General features: G+C 49.5%; 1 protein-coding gene across 1 annotated transcript in view; it reads left to right on the forward strand.

The window, feature by feature from the left end:
• Nucleotides 1-16931, forward strand: part of ADAMTS7 (ADAM metallopeptidase with thrombospondin type 1 motif 7) — a 59646-nt gene that overhangs the window by 33083 nt on the left and 9632 nt on the right. Inside the window, exons 17-23 of the mRNA XM_056865761.1 lie at nt 2417-2543; nt 3846-4059; nt 4957-6597; nt 6994-7146; nt 7808-7981; nt 9259-9405; nt 9553-9712. Coding sequence (XP_056721739.1) covers nt 2417-2543; nt 3846-4059; nt 4957-6597; nt 6994-7146; nt 7808-7981; nt 9259-9405; nt 9553-9712 — 2616 coding nt within the window. The remainder of the gene's footprint in view (nt 1-2416; nt 2544-3845; nt 4060-4956; nt 6598-6993; nt 7147-7807; nt 7982-9258; nt 9406-9552; nt 9713-16931) is intronic.

The raw sequence follows: 16931 nt of genomic DNA on the forward strand, positions 1-16931 counted from the left end.
GGCAGTCTTGGTAAATAACAAAGCAATTCCCATTGGGACCAAAGGGGAGAACTGCTAGGAGAGTTTGTGGAGACTGGTTGGGGCTGCTTCCACATGGAGAAAATTCTCTGCATAGCTCTTTCTTATTTATTTATTTGGTTTCAGGACTACTCTAAGCTAAGGTGTCCCACCCCCTCTGTAGCACAGCCCCCGCCCCTCCCTGGGCCTCTCACGGGGCTCTCTTTCAATGCTCTTGATAGGCAGTTCTTATTTCAGAGCCTTGACTCTCAGCCAAAGAGAGGAAGATAAGTTTGCCGGCTTCTTTTCCTGCCCTGCGGTATTTCATGCATCTGACTGCGACGCCACTCCCCGGACCGGGTCTCCAGTCTCCGCCACAACGGCACCCTTGTTCCCACAGACAATCCGTGGCATTGTGGTGGGCTAGGCTAGCCTGCCCACGATCCCTTTCACTATGAGCAAATTATACTGAGTGGGCACTGCAGATAAAATGTAAACACAGATTAAGAAATTGCAGGGTTTTCTAAATCAGCTACAAACAGGATCATAAAAGGCCAAGATCTACAATTTAGGGGGTGACAGAGCTCAGGGGTTATGGCAACCAGAGGGTAAAACCCACCTCAGCAACTGGGCCCATTGGCTTTTTGTAAAAGAGTTTTTGTTTTCGAGGGACTTCCCTCCCTTACATAGTAAGCATTATTTTTAACCTACCCCCCCAGGATAATTTAAACATGGGTGGGGGGATGAGAGCTGCTGCAGAATTACCTTCCCAAGGAGCAGAGGAGACAAAGGGGCCCCTGTGGGCTGCTGGGTGCTCCTTGCCTGGTGGGCGTCTCAGCAGGCTGCAGCTGAAATCTGACATTTGCTGACCTCAGGCCCCCAGGCCCCCTGCATTCTGTGGGGACTTAATTACAGCATTCCAGGCTCTGAGTCCCACCCAGCCCCCAAGCAATTGGCAGGTGCCGCGCTTGACCTCTCAGGCATTTGCTGCAGGCATGTGATGCTTTGGGAAGGCAAGTCAACCCCCCAGTTGCCCCAAAAAGTTCATATGGGGAGGCAGTCAACACTTGCAACCACCATCTGTGTGTGAGAAAGAAAAGCTTTAGGACCCAGAAAACATTTCTTCCTAAGTACCCAGAAAGAGCTGGGAAGTTGGGGCTCCTGCCCACGGCCTCAGTCACAACGAATGGGTACAATGATAGAGTTGTGACAAGCCAAGGTTCCCCTTTGTTTCAGTGTAAGCAGTGAGGGGTTTGGGGCACCCCAAGTTCTCTGCACACAGGCCGTGCTCCCAGGTGGGGCTGCAGTCCTGGGAGAGGTCGTGGCTGAGGCCTGACTCTGCCCTGCTCTGTTTCTGGCACCCTTGGCCCCTGGCATGCTTGCTGGCCTGCGGGGTTCCTGGGCATTCTCTCTTTCTCTTTCCCCCTGTTCTTAGACTGAGGTCTTGAACAATAAAACTATAAAACTTAAATAAAAGGCCCATCTCTAAAAACACCTCCCTTTGTCTCTCCTCTGCAGCCTCCCAAAAATGAGCAACAAAATAAGTACGCTGAGGGTCGGGGTCCTCTAAGAGGAACTGAACCTTTTGCTCCAAGGTTGCTCGAGAAGATGTGGACCATTTGTTAAATATGGTATAATCCATTTTAGCCTCAGTTGGTATATGTAAGGACAATGCAAATGGTTATGTGCCAAGGAATCCACTGACTGAAGAGGGCAGGGACACAGCCAGTCTGAAAAGGGGATCTTTAGCATAAGGCCCAGCAAAACCATTGTAAAAGGGCAATTAAATCTTGAATGCATAAAGATTCTACATAACTTTGGACTAACCAGAGAATCCAGATAGGATGGAAGATTACCCTTAGATAACAGGCCAGGGCAAGTGGAGAACATGTCCTCCAAGCATCAACATGAGTGTAACTCCGATCTCTAGCACAAATCAATTTGGCCACGTTTTTTACGTTGATCTACAGAAGACAATGTCTTCCACCTTCAAATGTACAAGTGATAGTTTATGTTCAAAATGCTGGAGCCAGGGAGCCTTATAAGAGTCCTTGAGGGTTAAGCTTACCAAGCTGTCCTCTGAGGCCTCAAAAAATAGTTGAAACCAGTAATTAAAGGTGCGGACCCAGGCACAAGCTTCTGTTGAGCTAAGACCAAACTCATAACGAAGGGCTGATGATGGAATGCACCTGGGGAGCCCTCCAGTCGCTTGAAGGAGTAAGGACTGCACTCTATGGAATTGTCTACAGCAGAAATCCATATTGGGGCACCGTACAAAGGTTGTGACATCACTATTGAGTTAAAGACCCTTAACAGCTGCTGGGATATAATGTGCCCCATTAGAGAGAGAAAATTGCCTTCCGAGTAGCCGTAGACTTCTGAGTGGCCCGGGTGTTCTCCGTCTCCCCCCTGCTCTCAGGTGTTCAGTGGCAGATCGTGCACTGCATGGAGAAGGTGGCCGGCATCGTGGAGGAGCAGTTCTGCAACGTGCTGAGCCGGCCTGACGACAAGCGGAGAAGCTGCAGTGAGGAGCTGTGCCCGGCCAGGTCAGCGCCCTGGCTCTTCTAAGCACTGCCTGCTCGATCAGACAGCAGAGGGGACGCTGCTGTTCTTGTCCTTCTGTGGAGGAAACCAGTGAGCGTTGCTGTCTGCTCTGGAACCCTAATAAAATTCCGGCGGAAGCTGCAGCGCAAGACCCTGAGCAGGCGTGCACACGCACCCTACCTGCAGGGTGAATGAGGGTGGTGGTGGAAAGGGCCATTGAGTTGCAGCCGACAGAGCAGTCTTGCAAGTTTTTCAGGGCAAGAGACAAACACAGATGGCTTGCCACTTCCGGCCTCTGCGTAGCAGCCTTGGACTTCCTGGGTGGCCTTCCGCCTGAATACTCGCCAGGGCTGACCCTGCTTAGCTTCTGAGATCTGAGAAGACTGGGCCAGAATGGTGTAGTGGTTAAGAGTGGTGGACTCTGATTTGGAGAACCGGGTTTGATTCCCCACTCCTCAACATGAGTGGCGTAGGCTAATCTGGTGAACTGGATTTGTTTCCCCACTCCTACAAGCCAGCTGGGTGACCGTGGGCAAGTTATGGCTCTGTTAGAGCTCTCTCAGCCCCACCTACCTCACAGGGTGTCTGTTGTGGGGAGGGGAAGGGAAGGTGATTGTAAACTGGTTTGAGTCTCCCTTAAGTGGTAGAGAAAGTCGGCATTTAAAAACCAACTCTTCTTCTAGCCTGGGCCATCCAGATCAGGGCAGAGACGAACAGAGGCGGTTTGCCAGTGCCTGCCCCATGTAGTGACTCTGGACTCCCTGGATGGTTTCCCATTTAAATACTAACCAGGGCCAACCCTGCTTAGCTTCTGCGATCTAAAAAGATCAGGCCATCCAGGTCAGGGCAAAGGGCAAGAGACAGAAGTGGTTTGCATTGCCTGCCTCTGCATCTTGGAGGTCTCCCATCCCAGCACCAACCAAGGTGGATCCTGCTTAGCTTCCAACATCTGGCCAGACTGAGCCAGCCTGGGCCATCCAGGTCAAAACTGACTTATTACAGTCCAATGGCAGAGCATCTGCTTTGCATGCAGAAGGCTCCAGGTTCAATCCAAAGAGTCTCCCTTGAATTTATCTCAGGCCACAGGTCTGAGAGGCCTCCGCCTGAGACCCTGGAGAGCCACAGCCAGTTGGAGTTTGGGTTGGACTAGTTTGTCCAATGGTCTGGCTCTGTACCAGGCAGAAATGTATCCCACCTCTTGGGTTATACAGCACAGCTCCTTGAGACACCAAAATAGAAGATCAGCCAATTCAGCCTCCTTCCCCCCTCCCCCAGCTCTCGGTCTAATTGCTTGCTGTCTTCAGGTGGTGGGTTGGCGAGTGGCAGGCGTGCTCGGCCACATGTGGTGATGCCGGGCTGATGAGGAGGAGTGTCCTCTGCCTTCAGAGCGTGGCTCCGGATGAGCAGCGGGCTCTGCAGCCCAGCAAATGTCGGCACCTCCCCAAGCCAGACGCCACGGCCCCCTGCAACCGAGAGGTCTTCTGCCCGGCTTGGTGGATCGTGGGCAACTGGTCGGAGGTGAGGGAGTTTGAGGGGGGCAAAGACTGTCTCCGTTGCGACGCCTTGGGAAGGCCAGGGGCAAGACCAGCAGGAACAGGTTGGTCCTCTGCGGCCTATTCAGTGGCCTGATTTCCAATGAGTTGAGATTTGGAGCTCCTGACTCAAAATGGGAATGAGACAAATTTGGACTAATCCCAGGGAGAAGGCAGGACAGTCCCTGCATCTCTTTGTCCTTGGACCAAAGTCAGGGCATGATCTTGGGGCATCCAAAACTGACGCAATCTGGCGTTAGCCAGGCAGGCAGGGATTTGCATCATCTTGTGGCATGAAACTATTTTTGTCACATGGGCCATTTCAACACTAGGTAAAAGTCAGGGAATCTATGATTGGCTTTTTTTCAACAAAACTGCTTCTTGCCTCAGTTAGCAAATTTAGACTCATAGAATCATAGAGTTGGAAGGGACCACAAGTGTCATCTAGTCCAACCCCCTGCACAATGCAGGAATTCCGAAATACCTCCCCCCCCACACCCCCAGTGACCCATACTCCATGCCCAGAAGATGGCCAAGGTGCCCTCCCTCTCATGATCTGCCAAAGGTCCTAGATTGCTCCTTCTCGAACAAGGTCATTAAATGAGGGAAACTGCAATGAGAGAAGACCTGTTAAGTCCTTGGGGTTATCTCCAGCCCTATATCTCTAGGTTTAGTGGATGGGCCAGATGTCACTTGGAAACCGAAGGGGCAGAGATTGAAGGCCGGGGATGAGGGTTGGAGGGTTTGCAGAGGAAAGAGCACCCGGCCTCTCACTCTGGAGGCTTGCCTGGCTTTTCTTTTTTTCCATTCCCCAGCCAGCATGAAGGTGATATACTGACTTCCAACATTTCATGCACTTGTTATTTACCCTTGTCTTTCTCAGTGCTCAGTGACGTGTGGGAACGGGACGCAATGGCGCCAGGTTTACTGCCCCAGTGATTCCAGAGCAGGCTGTGATCTCACACAACGGCCAGTGTCTAGAATCGCCTGCTCATGGCCGCCATGCCAGAAGAAGACAGAAAGTGCCCTCCCTGACTGGTCCGGCAGTGGCTTGTCAAGCCGGGAACTATTTAATGAAATCCATTTAGTTCCAAATGCCCACATTCCAAAATACATCCCTTTGGGGCCCAAACCTGAAGACTTCAATGTCATAATGGAGGAAGACTTTTCCTCAAGCATCAACAGAAAGGGAAATGTGTTTGTAGATGATTTTTACTACGATTATAATTTTATCAACTTCCATGAAGATCTGTCTTATGATGTAGTCAGTGAAAAGGACAGCAAGAGAGAGGATTCTAAGTCAGACATTGGAAGTGAAACTACTGTCATTGGGAAGGATTCTAAAGAAACACGGCCCGACTTTCTCCCTACTCGAACACCAGAGATTGGAAGCACAACACTTCCTGCCGTTGGGCAAAATAATGATGAGGAACTTGACAGAGTTCAAGACAGGAACACTGTGGTCAGTTTGCCCGATACTCCTCTTGCCAGCTCCACTCTCTCCTCCTTCACGCTCAAAAGCAAGGACGGCCGAGTGACTCTTTTTGAAGACAACCTCTCCACTTCAACAACGAGAAGACATTTCCCTTTTCCCAGCACTGGTCCTGTGCCTCTGGATGATGCCCAAGAGGACCCTGTTACGCATGCAGTTCTGAGAAAGGACACAGCAGCCACAGTTTCCTCTACCACCTTTCCTTACTTGGCCTTTCTGACTTCAGTGTCCCCTTTTGGCAAGAGCAGCAGTGTTGGGGGAAATGCTGCTGGCCACCCTGAAAGTCCGGAAGCTCCCGGTAGGAGCCCAACTGTTCTTGATCAAGGTGGCAGTCCAGACAGCAGCTCATTGGATGCTGCACGGGAAGATCACAGATCGCTAAGCAGCACGGGAAGGGCCGTTGTTAGTGGGGACCAGGGCACCAGCCCCCCGTCTGGAACTGAAGATGTCTCGACGAGGACAGTTACAACAGCAGCCGATTACATCACGAGTTCACGCATTCCAGTAGATGACCAGACTGACATAGAGGGGGTACAGATCGACCAGCCCAATCCCCCTGCTGTTATAAAATCCAATGGCGCAAGTCCAGCCACAACCACCTCTGGGTACCAGGAGGCTGTTCCTGGACATGGAAGCAAGGCGCTTGGCTTTTCCATGCCAAGCTCACTGGATCTTCAGTTATCTACTGAGCCGAGTGTTTTGGAGCGGAGCACTACCTCCCCCAGCCATTTTCCTTCCGTGCTGCCTGTGCCAAGACAGGAGGAATCCAATGACATTAAGGCAGACTTGGATTCCAAGTTTGTATCGTCCCATGAGGACCAAGGACTTTACAGAAACAGCAGCACAGCACCAGGCAAAAGCTCACCCAACGGCGTTCACTGGGCGTTTACCACCAGCGACGGAGATCTTGGGCCAGGCCTCAACACTGTGAAGCAGCAGGAGGTGGAAGGGGAAGAGGAGCCCTCTGTGGTGCCTTCTGCTACCATCACACCCCTTTTCAGTGCCCACTGGGAAGCTGGAAACTGGAGTGAGGCAAGTGAAGCAGGTGCAGCCCCTGCCGCTGGCCCTCCCCTGTCCAGCAGAGCCGTTCTCTTCCCGCAAGATTGGGCTGCCCCTTCAAGCACGTGGCTCTGGTCACTCTTTGCTCTGCAGGTGCTTGTGGGGAGCTGCCCCTCATGCGATCTTCTTCTCCACTTCTGACACCTGCTGTTCTGGAGGCTTTGCTAGGCGAGCATCCTTGCAGCCTAGAGCTCCTGTCTGGCTTTCTGTGCCTGGGAGGCTAACAAAGCTTTGGCAGGAGTGGCTGGGAAGGTGTTGGACAGGGAAGGGGAGGCGCGTCTGGTCAGCCGCCTGAGGTGAGAGAGCCAGTCAGTGGGCGCTGGGGGAACTGAGTGGGGAATGGGTCTTGATGGTTCTTCTTGCTTCTAGTGCTCCACCACCTGTGGCCTCGGGGCCATTTGGAGGGCAGTCCGGTGCAGCTCTGGGAAGAACGAAGACTGCAGCCCCACCAGGAGGCCGGTCCCTGCCCGCAGGTGTTACTTAAGGCCTTGCTCATCTTGGCGTGTTGGAAACTGGAGTAAGGTAGACAATCTGAGACCCAGCCGTGGAGAAGCCCTCTGGGCCTCACCACGCACACTTAAAAAAAAATTACTTCTGTCCTCTAAGCTCTTCTCACCCACCCATCTTTCTCCTTCCAGAGGCACACTGAGCATTGCCACAACTTTAGACAAAAATAGAATGCTTGATTGCTACACAGAACCCGCGGCGAGCAGTTAGGGACTGGATTCATTCCCTGGCCTAGGCAAATAGAGCCAGTTTGGGGAAATCCTTTCGGCTCCAAGAGACACGTTTCTGTTCAGGGTGGGCGATAAGATGGACCCTTGCCTTTGGCAGATTAATGGTTTCAGCTATCTGGGGTCTCATCAAGCAGCGCAGCCTCCAGACTGTTTCTTGTCCTACCACATCATCCTTTTACTCATGACTCCTTTAAATTTTGCAGAAATGTGGTGGTTTGGCTACCATTCACAGTGGATTTCCCTGGATTTCACCATCTGCAGTCACCCTGGGAATAGATCCCCCGTGAATAGTGTGGGTCTGCTGTACTGGGCTCCTTTTTTGTTGAAGGAGTGGGCTCATGTTTCAAAGTCAAGCACCAAAGCCAAAATAGACAGGCCGCTTCTGTTGCATGGATGGCATGGCTTGCAGAGCTGTCACCCCACCCTTTGCCTGCTTTGTTTCCCAGTGCTCCCGGACCTGTGGAAGTGGAGTGAGGGTTCGGGACATCAGCTGTGTCGACATGCGAGACCTGCGCCCCCTTCGGCCCTTTCACTGCCAGGCTGTCCTCTACAAGCCACCAGCCGAGCAGCCCTGCCAGCCCCGGGAGTGCCTGGACTGGTACACCTCGTCTTGGAGGGAGGTGAGAGCCTGTGAGGCCAGCCTGGAGTGGACAGGTGCCCATTGAGTTGCTTGGGGCAGGAATATTTCTTGAGGGTGCCCAAGAAGCATCCCCCAGGTAGAAATCCAGGCCTCTTGCCCTGATCTTGAAGCCCTCAACCCCAGTCCCGTTTGCTTATTTATTCAGGGGGGGGGAGTGAATAAATAAGGGCAGCTCACGGCTAAGACAGTCAAATAGAATGATGCAAATATCAGTAAAAATAATAAAGAACACACCATACTAGTATGAACAGATAAGTTCAATAAAAACACACCAGTAAGAACAGCCAGTAAAAGCAAGCCAGAGTATAAAAGCACTTAAAACAGAGCACCCTAAGATGATGCTGAAAAAAGAGTCCTCAGGCTAGGAGCCAACCAAGAATAGCTTAAAAATAAACCCCAGCAATGAAAGAGGTACAGAAAAAGCATAGATGTTTCCATGTTATGATTCTTGTTGTGTTCTAAAGCAAAATTATTTGATGTGATTCAGCACCAAAGCCTCGTTGCTGTGTTATTTTGCTGTGTTCTTGGCATGGGGGCATCTTCTGCTTCGCTTGCCAGCTGAGGAGTGAATGACAGGTCTCGACTCAAACAGAGCCTGCAAGATCTGAGCTATGGAGGAACTAAAACTGAGTACAGTGATTGTAATTCCATTTGCATCTAAGCTGCAGGATTTGCAGCAGACCTGAGCAGTCTTTCAAGGTTCCTTCCTTTTTCTTATGAAGGTTCTTGGCCAACAAAAAGTTTAATGGTGACTACCGTTGGCCAGAGCGCAGGCAAAGTCAGGAAATGGGACCAGTCAGCTGGGAATCGGGTTGGTGCCTCTTTGCCCAGGGGGAGAGAGATGGTGGGCTTGCAGAGATGCTGGCCACTGGCTTAGAGGGAAGGCTGCCCGGGACGCGGCCAGGCAAACCTCATCTGAGTCCTTGCCTGTGGGAAGCTGCCAGAGTGGAGAGAGGCCCTGGAAGCCACAGGGGCATCCATCAAAGGGAATGTGCTTCCCCCTCATCTGCCATACGAACACATGAAGCTGTCTTGTACTGAATCAGACTCTTGGTCTACCAGGGTCAGTACTGCCTACTCTGACTGACAGTGGCTCTCCAGGGTCTCAGGCAGGGGTCTTTCACATCACCTACTACCAGACCCTTTTTTAACTGGAGATGGCGGGGATTGAACCGGGGACCTTCTGCATGCCAAGCAGATGCTCTGCTACTGAGCCATGGCTCCATCTGGTTCAGCTATCTGTCTCTTTCTGGCCAGTGTTCTGAGCCATGCGGAGGAGGGGAACAAGAGCGCCTGGTGACCTGCCCGGAACCTGGAAGGTGTGACGAAGCCCTCCGGCCCAATAACACGAGGCTCTGCAATGCCCACTCCTGCACCAAGTGGACAGTGGGATCCTGGGGGCAGGTGAGCAAACCTTTAAGGGCATAGGACAAACTCCTAGTGGGAATTAACCCCAAATAGTGTCCAGTTCCTGAGCAGCTTTGCCAGCGGGACGAGGCTCCCTTTGGCCTGGCTGTGTCTTGGTGGGTTCAGTGTTTTCCTTCTCTGCAGTGCACAGCCACGTGTGGGGGAGGCGTTCAGAGGAGGCAAGTGAAGTGTGTGAATGTGAAGACTGGTGAGGCGGAAGAGGACAGCGGCCTGTGTGACCACGAAGAGCATCCAGAGAAGACCCAGAAGTGCAGTCTCCAGAACTGCCCCCATAGGGTGCCAGGTGAGTAGCAGAGGCCCGTGGCGCATGGCTCACTTCGCCCTGGGGTGAGTTCTCTAGAGCTCTCTGCTCCACCAGCCCCTCACACCTGGCAAGCTCCTGCTTGCTGCAGCACCTGAAGTGGAGCAGCGGCCGCCGTCCAAGAGGTGCGTTCAGTCTGCTCCCCTGCAGGCTTCACTGATCAGCTTTGTTATACAGTCAGTAATGAAATGTGGTCATGAAAGCAAGTTATAAAGCAAACAGCAGCCTTTTAGCATCCAGGATCTAGTCTCAGTGGCTGCGTTAACATAGAATAATAGAATCATAGAGTTGGAAGGGACCACCAGGGTCATCTAGTCCAACCCCCTGCACAATGCTGGAAATTCACAACTACCTCCCCCCCACACACACACCCAGTGACCCATACTCCATGCCCAGAAGATGGCCAAGATGCCCTCCCTCTCCTAATCTGGTCATAGAATCAGCATTGCTGACAGATGGCCATCTAGCCTCTACTGAAAAATCTCCAGGGAAGGAGAGCTCACCACCTCCCGAGGAAGTCTGTTCCACTGAGGAACCGCTCTGTTAGAAAATTCTTCCTAATGTCTAGACAGAAACTCTTTTGATTTAATTTCAACCCGTTGGTTCTGGTCCGACCTTCTGGGCAACAGAAAACAACTTGGCACCCTCTCTATGACATCCCTTCAAGTACTTGAAGATGGTTATCATATCCCCTCTCAGTCTTCTCCTTTTCAGGCTAAACATACCCAGCTCCTTCAACCTTTCCTCATAGGATGTGGTCTCCAGACCCCTCACCATCTATGTCGCAGAGGATTACCAGCATATATATGCTGTGGCAGGGAGACTTTATTCACCTTTAACCTTAGATCTGAACTATCTAGTATTTAAGGAGTGTTTTCGTGCAAGTATATTCCGTGACTCTTCATAACACTTAAGAGCCTAGGCTCCGGAGAAGCCCATTGCTGAGTTTTGAAAGCACGATTGTGTGTGTCTGTGAGAATCATAACTAAAACATTATTTACTTATTTAAAACATTTAGTAGCTTACAATCTAAATAAAACATTTTAAAAACACAATAAAAACAATTATAAAACCCATTAAAAGGCTATGGCTGTTACCGCACTTGTATTCCCATCGATGTATTAAGAGTTTGAAAATGTTATAAAAAATACTGTTCACACTTTGTTTGGCCCCTTTAGCTGTGAAGACATCTTCCAACCATTTATAAGCCATGGTATCCAAAAACCCTTTTAAAGCAATGTTTTTTACAACATTTTCAAACTCTTAATACATCGCTGGGAATACAAAGTGCAGTAACCCCCACTGTTTAAAAACTCCAACTAGGACTGACAATAAATAAAAACTAATCAAATGTAGCCCTAAATAAAACCCGCCTCCTAAAGATGGAAGGTGAGGGGGCCAGGCACACCTCTGTAGGGAGGTGGTTCCATAATTATGGGGCTGCCACCAAAAAGGCCCTCTCTCATGTGCCCAACCAGATAAGCCTCTTTGATTGGCGGGACAGTCAGTAGGGCCTCTCCCTGTGATCTTCCTGGGCACAAACGTATGGGTGAAGAGGGTCCTTCCGATACCCCGGTGCCAAGCCATGTAGGGCTTTAAAGGTTAAAACACAAAGCAGGAAGTTTTGTGGGATACATTCTCCTGTGGTCATTGTTAGCAAAAGACCCACTTGCAGTATGGTGTGTGTGTGCGTTTAAAGCCTCCCTTCACCACCAGCTTGGAAAGCCCCTCACTTCATTCCAGGTTTTGGAGCCCATCTGGGACTGCTTTGCCAAAGAGGAAGGGATTCCACACTCTCAACTTCTGCCTCCTGCTTTGCCCTCAGGGTTTTGCACAGAGTTTGCTTTATACAAACGAAATTCTTGGTTTAACAGCGAGTGTAGACTACTCAAACGAGCAATAACCAGGAAACATAGAAAATTCAGAAGGAACAATACTATTTCAGTATTGAAGGAATTGTTAACTATTAAAAAGAACTACAAGGACTTGGTAAACTGGAGGAAAAAAGAGGCCCTATATAAAAATTGGAGGACCTTGATTACAGCTATAAACAACAATGATAATTCAACCTTCTGGCGGACTGTGAATTCTTTAAGTAATGGCTATGCCAGAGTATCACGTCTTCGGTCTGGGTAGCTTACTTCAAGAGCCTCTTCTCCTACTCTGTGGAAAACCAGGGACTTATACCTGTAGCACCTTCTATTTTCTTGAATTCCTGGCCAGATGTGTCTCCTAAGGAAATTAAACCGCTCATTGATCGCCTACGCTCAGGCAAAGCCCCAGGTCCTGATCTAATTCCCTATGAACTTTTTAAAGTCAACAGCGAATGGTGGGCCAACATTCTTGCTCCTGTATTCACACAAATTAATGCCTCAGGAGCTATTCCAAAATCTTGGAGACATACTATTATCGTCCCAATCTTTAAAAAGGGTCAGCGCTCTGACCCAAGCTGTTATCGTCCAATCAGCCTTTTGTCTTGCTTAGGCAAATTGTATTCCTCCTACTTATTAAAGAGGCTGTTGGACTGGGTTGAGAGTAATGACATCCTTGGCTAGGAACAGATTGGCTTTAGAAGGGGTTGGTCTGTCACGGACCACTGTTTAGTGCTCTCCCATCTAGCCGAGAAATATTCTTCCCCCCGAAATGGCACCCTTTATGCGGGTTTTATGGATCTTAAGGGAGCTTTTGATACCATCCCGAGGGAGAGGCTATGGTTGAAACTATCACATTCTACTATGGATAGGAGGTCACTATGGCTTAATCAGCAATTTCATACTGACCTCACAGCTCAGGTTCGCTGTGGCAACCAAGGAGAACTAACCGAGCCCTTTGAACTGGCCAAGGGAGTTAGACAAGGTTGCCTCCTTGCTCCTCTCTTGTTTAATCTATACCTGAATGATATGGCAACCAATTTCTCAGAGTTTTGCCACCCCCCAAAGCTTGCAAGTCATCCCACCCCAATTCTGCTCTATGCTGACAATGCAGTTCTCCTGTCCCGCACAAGAATTGGTTTGAAAAGGTCTTTGCAAACTTTTTCTGAGTACTGCTCTAGGGAAGGTCTTAAAATAAACCATCATAAATCTAAGATTATGATCTTCACTAAGAGGAGAAAAATGCCTCTTTTTCGCTGGGTATTAGATGGCTTTGAGGTTGACCAAGTCAAGGAGTTTGTTTACCTCGGCATTCTGTTTTCCCATAACCTAAATTGGAATGCCCATCAAAAAGCAGTGTCCAACAAAATTAAACCTGGGGCTGGTGCTATTGTCAATTTTTTTCACACCAAAGGTGGCAAATATATTCCAGGGGCTATTCAGGTTTTTAACCTGAAAATTACCCCAATTATCCTCTTTGGTGTTGCCATCTGGATTACAGTCATCAATGAATCTATAGATTGTCCACTGCTTCAGTTCTTACGAAAACTCCTAAATGCCCCTCGATGTGTTGCTGGCGTTACTCTTCGTTCCGAGTTTGGCCAAATGTCACTTGAAGCTAGGGCGTGGTTGGCCGCCTTTAAACTACACCTTAAACTGTGCTTTAGCACTGAGGGGTTCCTAGCTTCTCTGAAGCATGACCCTTTTAAATCCTCATGGCAAAAAATCTTAGATGAGAAACTGGCGTTGTTGGGCTTCTCACAGGATATGTTATTAGATCTTGGGAAAACTGAAGCTTTTACCAAAATTAAAAAGCACATTCAAGAGCTCGATTATAACAGCACTATTTTTTGTGCTCGTCGCGTCTGTTCATCCCAGTTCTTCGGAATACCCCCTCCACGTGGTCTGCCTGCCTATACATATTATCTAACAACTCCTCGTCTCTGTAGAGCTTTTTGCTTGGCTAGATTGAATGCTAACCCTTCTATGGTAATGCAGGGCAGAATTCTGAATATACCCTACTCAGACAGGATCTGCCCTTGCTCTTCTGGCTCTATTGACTCATTAGCCCATGCCCTTTCGGAATGCCGCTTTTACGAGGAACTTCGATCGCACTATATTTCCCTTCTTTTAATATACAAATCCAGTGCTTCTGTGACTGACATAAAACCTTTTTTACTAAGCGATAGGGACCCCAAGGCTACATTGTCAGTGGCAAGATTTGTTTTAGTCCTTATATCCCTCCAACACTAGCTATATGCTGCTCAAGATCAATTGATCAAGGAGCTTCTAAGGGATAAAAGGAAAGGAACGTGCATTCTAGACCTTTAAGAGAGTGAAGGTGGGGGAAAGAGGGGGCCCTTCCCAGGCAGTGGATGAACAAGGGCTTGGTGGATTCTGGATGAGGATGTGGCTCAAGGTGCCTGCCAGCCTGGGAGTGCAGACAGATTTTGATTTTGGGCTGCTCTTGCCAAGTGTGGAGCAGTGGCAGGAACCAAGCCAGGATTCTCCATTTATGTGGTGAAAAGTCCAGCTTCCATTAGATCTTGATCTAATGAGCTCTGACTGACCTTAGTTAGTGGGGTGGCCCCATTCACCAGGTGCGAACTGCCCAAGAACCTTCTTCCCGTCATGCCGTGTGTATTGCGCCTCGCTTTTAAAAAAGGAAAACTCTGCAGACATCAGTCCACAGTGAATTTTCTGTCTGGCCTATGAATAAAACCATTTCTCATCAGGGCCAGAAAGGTCATACAAATATAATAGCAGAGAATGCCAGGAAGGAATTGCCAGTTGCTGGGGAAGGGGGGTTAGGCGAAGCAGCTGCCGTATGTCAGTGTATAAATAGCTAAACTGGATAATTAGCAATGAGAAATTTGTCAAAGACCACAACGCAAGGGTCAGAATCACCAAAAACCAAATGCTGTGTTGGCTACAGGATGTCCCCACCGGGCAGGTCTCTTTCTGTAATGAATTCAGTGGAACTTAACTGTGTGTGCATGAACTTATTTGTAACACACGTAGGGGGATATCCTGCAGTTGTATTGTTAAAAAGCATTGGAAAGAAATGCTGTCGAGGCAATTGCCATTCAGGTCAGGAGAGAGGGCGGCCCACCCAGGGGAGGCAGTAGAGGCGTCACATCCACTCCCATCAGGGAAGAAGCCTTTTGCCTTTCTTTAACACGGGACTGTTTCATTTAGGACTGTGTTTGGTTAAGTTTAGTAGTGATTTTAAGATTTGGTTTTATGTTTTTAAAGTATTTTTATCTGCATTTGTAAGCTGCCTTGAGCTCCATAAGGAAGGAAGTTGGCTAATAAATGTTTTAAATAAAGAAATAATAAATTCTGAGGCTGGAAGAGCACCCGTTACCATGACACTAAAACAAGACTCTGCCTGCAGAATTCCAACCCCGGACATTAGGAAGGCAAAGAGGAGTGGCAGGCTTGCAGGGATCTAGAGGGAGGCCCTGCTGGAACTCCAGGGCCCCAATCCTACCCGGGCCCAACGGGCGGGATGGAGACGGTGTGCAGGAGGACGGCTCCATTCCGGCAGCAAACTCCTCTTCTGTCTTGTGTGCAACAGAGGCTGTTCCTCCTAAAAATAGTGCCGAACATCTGGCAGGAAGAAGCAACAGCGCTCGGTGCAGCTAATCAGGAGATTAGCAGACATCGGACGGTTTTCATCTTCTGGAATGTTGTGGTGGGCGTCTTGTGCTCGGAGGACTCCCAGGTGCTTAGCGACAGACCCTGTGGCTCTGTGAAAAAGCCCCTTGGCAGGCCACTGAAAGGAAGCCTCAGAGGGGAGGAAGTGGGGCCTAGCCTGAGGAGCCAGAGAGAAGGCCCTTTGTTAGGGATGCTGGCAGGATTCCCAAGGGCATCAAAGGTCCTCAAGACAGAAGAGGATGCTCACTAGAGGCCTAAAACATCCCTTGGTCGAATGTGAGGGGGGTTCTCCGCTCTGGTCTCCCGGCCTGCTTCCTGCCTTCGTTCTAATGCCTCCCCCTGGCAGCAAGAGGGGCTCTGATGGGAAAGGGGCTGGGGTTGAGGGCAGCCTGAGCACATACCCCCACCCATGGGCCAAGCCTCCTACTCCTCATGTGAAAGGAAGGAACTGTAATCTTGCAAGGCCGAGAAGCAAAAGCCAGCAGCCCCTCAGCAGTGTGGGGCCAAAACATCAGGGAGCAGCTAGATTTGTCTGTGAACAATTTGTCTGTGAACAAATTTCACACATTTGGGGGGGGGTATGTTGTTGGCAGCTGCAGGAATCAGTGTAAATCAGGGCTACCCCAGGAGTGGGGTGGGTGGGAGATTAACTCTTCCTGTTCTGTTTGCCTGATTGAAATCACATTGCTTCTTAGAGCTGATTTTCGCCCTGCAGAAGAAAACAGATACTCCTATGGGGCTTGCACATTTTTCCCCCTGGGGCAAATAGCAGCTCTATGTGAGATTTTCTCAGAATAGAGAAAACCACTGAGCCCTCCCCATTTTAAAAACTCTGGGAAATCTTTGAACAGTTCTCCTCCTGATCTAGCACACACACACACCCAAATCACATGCAGATCATATCTTGTTTCTGTAACCTTTGAGAAAATGCAGCAGTAGACCCAGGGGTAAATCTCCTGACTGTTGCCCAAAGATTCCACCAAGCCTTGCTGCTGCTTATTATGTGGCATGGAGTTCCTCTTAACCCTTAAGAAAATCACATTTGTAATAACATGTGTTAAGGAGCTCCGTGGTGCAGAGGGGTAAGCTGCAGTACTGCAGTCCAAGCTCTGCTCACAACCTGAGTTCGATCGTGAGGGAAGTCGGTTTCAGGTAGCCGGCTCAAGGTTGACTCAGCCTTCCATCCTTCTGAGGTCGGTAAAATGAGTACCCAGCTTGCTGGGGGTAAAGATGACCGGGGAAGGCACTGGCAAACCACTCCGTAAACAAAAGTCTGCCTAGTAAACGTCGGGATGTGACGTCACCCCATGGGTCAGGAATGACCCGGTGCTTGCACAGGGGACCTTTACCTTTTTAATAACATGTGTTGGGGTGTATATATAACAGGGACCACACACTTCTGTCTCCTCAGTTGCAGAGAGTTTTGTCCCACAATCCAGATGAGAAATTCCCTGTCATCAGCTGGCCTACTGACCCCGGCCCCAGAACCACAGTAAACTCAGTGGACTGTATCTTCTCTTTACATGAGTCAGTGGTTCTGACATCCGGAGCTGCCCAAGATGCTTATTAGAACTCTCAAAGGAAACATACAAATGATTTGCGTATAACATTTAATTAGTTTTGAGGGTTGTCAGTCTAGCCAATAAAGCTGTAATGGTTGCGGCCACAGA

Source organism: Euleptes europaea, chromosome 20 (assembly GCF_029931775.1).
Source record: "Euleptes europaea isolate rEulEur1 chromosome 20, rEulEur1.hap1, whole genome shotgun sequence".
Lineage (NCBI taxonomy): Eukaryota > Metazoa > Chordata > Lepidosauria > Squamata > Sphaerodactylidae > Euleptes > Euleptes europaea.